Source organism: Nestor notabilis, unplaced genomic scaffold, assembly GCF_000696875.1.
Source record: "Nestor notabilis isolate BGI_N333 unplaced genomic scaffold, ASM69687v1 scaffold3079, whole genome shotgun sequence".
Taxonomy (NCBI): Eukaryota; Metazoa; Chordata; class Aves; order Psittaciformes; family Psittacidae; genus Nestor; species Nestor notabilis.
The window spans coordinates 7615-14157 of NW_009943931.1; the positions used below are offsets into that span (position 1 = coordinate 7615).

The window sequence follows — 6543 nt, forward strand, 5'->3', positions numbered from 1 at the left end:
TAGTATTCCTGCAGTCAGTCCAGGTATATCCAGTCAATTCAGTTATACATATATATCCTGTCAACCTAATTATGAAGAAAGACAGGGTTTAACTTTCAATAACCTAGGTGAATAGCATTCCTCTGGCCACTTCTGTCTGTAATACACATCTTAAGCTATAGTTGGGTGTAGAAATTTTGCTGGGATGCAGTGGGAGCAATGCCTAGGCTAGAACTGTCTGCTTCCAGTAACTACTTCCACTGCTGGTTGGGCTTCCACAAAATGGCTTGGTTTGTCATTCATTTCTCTCATTTATAAGACTGAAGCGCCAAATATGTCATTGCCAGACATAGAAGGATTGAGCACGTAGAATAAATTTATCATTTCTTTATTAATATGTTTTTCTAAAAACTGTAAAGCTAACTTCTTGTTTGTCTCAACAGTCTCATTCCGAGAAAAATGGTACTACTCATTGAATCTTTCCTGAAGATTGCCAACAGCTTGGATAAAGCCTTCAGTTGGAAGAAAAAGGACTGAAACTGAAATGTTGTGAAGACCTCAAGTGCCATCTAATCAAAAAAAATCAGTAAAAATTAATTTTATTCTTTGACAGAAAATGTACTTCTTGCATGATATCTGACATTGGTCAGCAGCCAATTTAATACTTCTTAACTTTTAATCGCTGATATTTAGCTACAATCCGCTCTCTCATTTCATGACAGCACACTGCTTTTACCTGAGCTCTCAATAAAAGTCAGTAAGACCAGGAAGGGATGTTTGACTTCATTTCATACTCTGAATTCTCAATTCCTGTGCAAAGTCTCAAAGCACAGGAAAAACACACCAGTGTTCATGCAGAAAGAAAAGAAGACAAAGCATTTAACATATTTCCCTTTCAGGGTCAAAATAGCACCGCGGTTCACACAGAACCAACATGAAGAAGGGTGCTGTGTGTAGGATGAAGTGCTCTGGCTGGTAGCCTGTGTGCTGAAGTGAACTGCGCTGAGTGCTGATAAAGTGTGTGCAGTGCAGGCACTTACCGTGCTCCTCATTAGTCACAGCACACTTCTAAATACAGCTCTATGGGATATGTGTACCTCTATTTTAATCCACAGCTAAAATGCTGATACGGAATCATTTATCAAAGGCTGTGGCTTAGAAAGAGCATTTGTAGAACTAGTGGGGGGAAAAAGTCATATGCCTACTCAGGAAGGAAAGGTGATGAAGCCTCACAACCAGAGGGAGCAGACAGGAAAAAAGCCATTATAGAAATTACTTGTGTGGTAATTAATGGCCTCTATAAATTTTGCAAAATGTTCCTACAACAGAAGAGTCAGTTTGTAAACACAAGCTCTGCAGTGAGCATCTGCTGTAGGCAGCTGCATGTTGGAACACTGATAACGCCCAGAGGCACCTGACTCCCTTCTCTAACCCTGTAGGCTCCTATGCAGCTTTGAAGCACCTTGCCGAGGCCAGGTAACTGGGTTTGAGCTAGCTTGGGTCCCTGAAGCTGGCACCTGCGAGCTGGTCCACACAGTTCTTCTTAGTTTCAGTGACCTTAGTAAAGTTACTCAGAAAATTGGTTCCTTACGAGCATTGTGAGGAATCTGTGCAAGAAAGAAATCTTTGGCAATTCTCTGAGTATTTTTTTTTAAACCATTAAATTTAAACTTACGTAAGTTTTAAGTGACCTATCAGCAACTTTGCAGGGACTGTGTTCCGTTCAGACACTGAAACTTCAATGAGGTAGCCTGTTTCTTAGTGTGAAACAGAATTCTGCTGTAAACCATGGGAAAAGGAATATAGACAAGAGGAATGCCTTCTGTATTCTTGGACAATTATGGGCTGGTTTATGGACATTCTTGTATTTGGAGAGAAGTCACACACATGTCCTTTAACTGTCTTTAATGTAATTACAACCTAAAGGGGCTAAAGGAAAAAACTCCCCAAGGACAGGAGGTCAAAGATTAGTTAAGCAAAAGTATGTGCTTGTTCTTAATTGATAAAAATCAATCCTCATGCAAATTTCCAGAAAATCCTAACATAAAAGATTCATAATTTCCTTGATTTAAAAATAAATACATTTCAGACCAGAATAGGGAATCTACAAAGCATAGTTTATAAAACTTCACTGTAAGGAATTAAAGAGAACTTTGAACAGTCATATATTGCCCACATTTGTCACTGTCTTTCTATTGTACTTAACTAACCCCATACTTAAGAACTCCCTTCCAGCTATAAACGCTTGTAAGAGCACACACCTATGTTTTTAAATCCCAGTGTTTTCAAATTACACATGCATTCAGTAAATTCTTTCATGTGCCCTGTAGATGCTACAGGAGAAAATGTTAGCTGAGAGAAGGAGAAAGGGGATCGGAAAAATGAGAATAATATATAGCACACAATGCTTTCTTTTCTAAGCCATATTTCTTATACTCTGTAGAGCCACACTGCAGAGCTTTATTCTGTATTGCTGCAATCTCAGCCAAGGGCACCCTTTGGATCCATTTCTTCTAGCTAATCTGCTTGTCTCAAGAGGGAATTTGTAAAGCTTATATTTGCTAAGTCTCACAGTGATCTGCTAGAGCTCTTTATCAGCCTTAGAAACCAGTAACTCATTCTTTTCTGTGAAAATACCAGGAAAATACTTCAACTTTTGTTTGTGCAGAAAAGAAGTGTGATGGATCCTGTAGCACAATTCTAAAACTGTAAGCCAAGAACTTCTTATTAAAGTTCAGGACATGCAATTGGATGCTGTTCCTGATTTTTAATATGAAATCATCTTTCGTGTTTTGAAATATAATGTGCCGTATAAGAAGTATCTCAGAGTTACTGACAACTCCTGAGAAATGTATGCTTTCCTCCTTTGAGGCTTTCAGCTTCTTCGGAAATTCCTTCACACAAACCCAGTGTTGCAAGAGAAATCCTGCTACTACTGAAGCTGCAAATGGGAGTGGAAGGCAAGTTTATCTTAATATTTCCTCCTTCAGGAGCACTTCTGGTTCTCTTTCGCTGTGCACTGTGATAGCCAAAGGAGGATAACCGTCTGAAGTACACAGCTCTAGTGAAGACAGCCACTGTATGGAGATGGAGATGTTATATATGTTTTCCTACATTTTTTGGTTCATCTTTTGAGAGAGAAATGTTTCCCAACCCAATCAAATTAATTTTATATTCCTGTAAGTAATCATTGCAGTTTCTCATGCATATCCATATTAATGCATATATGCACGTAACAACAGCTTAGAGACAGAGTCGTAACTTGTAGCAGATCATAGAAACAACTGGACTTTCCCATAAGTTCTGATAGCATGTTTAATCACCTGAATTGTCATTATCCCATTAAATTATAAAACATTCCCAGAACAATCTCAGGCTTTCCAAAAACCCAATCACCCTCCATAAATGTCAGCCTGGAAAACTCGTTAGTTTAATGAGCTTGTCTGGATCCCAGTTTTGAACAGTGAAAACAATCTGAGAGTAAATGACTGGTACAGTCAAAAAGAATACTGATGGAAACGGATGGGGAAAGACAGCGTAACTCTGGGACCAGTCTGAAGACCTTTGTGTTCGAGGTTTCCCTTGCACACTATCGAGATGCCGGTGCTCACAGAAAACCCAGCCAAAGGTCTCAGGGTACCAGATAAGGACAATTCGTTTCCATCACATGCTCCCAGCTTGCACAAAGGCTGCAGATGCATTTGCACACCAACCTTAGAGCAGCACACGTAAGTATCTGAACATGTTACTCCTTGTGAGGAAGATTCCTATTAATTTCACTTAGTGTTGAAGCATGTTGCTTACTAGATTCTAGGGGTTTTCAGTGTCATCTTAGTCTCCTGCTTGATCAAGCATTGATTGTAAAACTGGGGAATCTACTGCAAGATTGCCTAGAGTAGGAGAAATAAAGGAAATGATTTTAGGACAGCTTTTATAAAAAGACACTTCTAAGCTAATTTGAGGCTAGTTTTATACACTAACAGTGAAAAACATATTTTCAAGTCCTGTGATTTCTGAAGTCTTGTTCATGAGTAACTTTTATCTTCATCTTAGCCTCTGCATGGGAAAATGTTTTGTTCACAGTTCCCACAGGCAATGGAACATTTGTGGAGAAACAGAGTTGGAGATGGAAGTGAGGAAATTCCCTGTTCCTCTGTCACTACCTTTGTCATAGACCAAAAGATTTAATCCGACTCTTCCAATATCCTTATTTGTACTCTGGGAAACACAAAAAATCATGAAAGTGGCATAAAGTATGTACGATTTTTCACTATTTTTCACTAATACAAACTAGGGACAAAGAGGCTTCATGTTTATACAATTTTTCAAGCTAACTAGAAATAGAATCCTGATTTCTACTTTCACACCTAGAAAAATGTTATTACTTTCTATATTATCTCATGGTTTTCAATATATAATTACCTAATTTTATCAGGTAGAAAGGCCTGAATCAATCCAAAGAGCTCAGCATTGATTACTATTATGGATTTCTTTTACCTTTCTTCAGTCAATCCAATGCCTCTGTTCAATATTTCAGGATGCCACAGACTGGTAATAAGGAATGACTGGTTTAATTTAAAAAATAATTACTATGGATCTAATTGCCATTTACCATTGCACTGAACTGTTGCTGAAGCTAAAGAAATGACCAGGTGGCCATCCATTTCCTTAACTAATGTCAGCTGACAGCACTGCCTGAGGCAGCAGTGATTTAAATAGTCATGAGGCATCGCTCAGTGCTTTCATAAACTCCATGCTTCCTGGGTGTTCATTGATCAACTTCTCTTGGCAGAAGTGCCATTCGGGCAAATGCTCTGTCAATTCCTCCATTGCTTCTTTCTCAGAAATGTTATTAACAAATTAACGTGTTAACATATCTGATACACATTTTGGGTGCCAAAACCATTCACCTGGTTTCTTACTGCTGTCTTGTTTAGATGAATCATACCCAGGAATGCTTTCTCTGTTGCACTATCATTTAAGGGGTGTCTAAGTGGCTTGTGTCTACAGGTTGGCACGATGTAGATGCCTGCCTTGGGCCAACTTAATTCCTGAAGTAGCAGGGCAGCTCTCCTATCTAATGGAGGGAAGACTCAGAAATCTCAAATTGCATTTTTTTCACTGCACCACTGTAGCAGTTGAAGCATCCCACCAAGCTGTGGGTTGATGATTAAAGGCACTTCTTCATAAAATTGTCCTGCAAAACACATTTGCTGTTCCAATATCTGCACTAGATGATTAGGTCCTTTCCAACCCTAACTATTCTGTGATTTGTAATCTGGCAAGCATGAAAAAATAGTTTAAGTAAGTGACACGATATATCACTAAATGTATTGTTTCTGTTTTTCATTCATGAGAGACAGAAAGATGACGTGAGGATGGAAACTGTTGCTTTATCCCTCCGTTTATCAATTGCTTAGTAAAAACCCCACAAATCTTAAAAATTCGTTATTGACAATTCTCTTTTCACTGTTAGCATTTTTAAACTATCAGCATTTTTAATTACATATTTATGGCCTTACAAATAAAATCTTTGACCTACAGGCATATCATCAGTTCCATATGAAGAAAATACTCAATAAATATCTTACACTGTTAAACGATTTACTTTTTATCAAACTCACCTCCTTCAAGAAGAAACATCTGTAAAGCAGCAGCAATGATAACCCTGGTACAAACAATAGAGATGCTGACACACAAACAGACAAAGATCCAGGAACAGAATTCAAATATCTTACTTTATCTAACCCATCTTACCTGGTAATTAAGAACTGCACAAGTCTTGTGAAATACTTCAATGTTATAAGACCCTAAGAGCTCTGTGGCTCTTCAGATGCTGCCCATGTTGCCCATGGCTTAATTTTAGGCATCTGCCTATATTGCAATTTATTTTTTGTTTTAATTTTACTCTTCCTTTTGACTGTATAGTCAGACAAGTTGCATGTGCCCTGCTCAGTATCTAAATTAGATGTTTTGAGCATGGTTTTAAATCCCTTTGTTTTTCACTTTAGCAGGAAAAACCTAATATAATTTTCAGCCAAATCATAACACACTCCAATGTGCTTCTTGAGTTTTGGACATTACATAATGTACACAGGATTCAGCTGTCCTATAAAGAATGATACAAGAGATTTCAGTCTGATATTGAAGGAGAGTGCATATATAACTAAAGAAAAGTACTATTGATGAAAGAGGGTGTTAAATATGAATTACATGGTTGTAGCTGCTAGGCTGTGTGTATTGGAAGATTTTCCCCAGACAATTTAAATTCCTTGAAATTTCTGTAGCTGAGTCACACATACTAACCTTTAAGAGTTTAATGCTTACTTTCCCACTTTTTTTTTCCCTATAGCTAAATGAAATACAAATTTCATACAGATGCAAGCATATATATTCTTCTCTTATACTTACACACATAAAGATACTTTCTTTTCTGCAATAGAATGGTCTGAGTAGAACTGGGTCAAGAGTCAGGAGTGTTGCCTGTCTGACTGGGACAATATGCTAGGAGGTGACAGGAAATCAGGAATTAGATACTGCTTCAGAACAGGAAATGAGTTTGAA

At 37.9% G+C, this 6543-nt stretch overlaps 1 protein-coding gene across 1 annotated transcript in view; it reads left to right on the top strand.

Annotated features, from left to right (window-relative positions):
* LOC104411690 (epidermal retinol dehydrogenase 2-like) overlaps positions 1 to 516 on the top strand; it is a 7465-nt gene extending 6949 nt beyond the window's left edge. The window contains exon 6 of the mRNA XM_010022175.1: positions 423 to 516. Coding sequence (XP_010020477.1) covers positions 423 to 516 — 94 coding nt within the window. The remainder of the gene's footprint in view (positions 1 to 422) is intronic.
* The last annotated feature ends 6027 nt before the right edge of the window (positions 517 to 6543 follow it).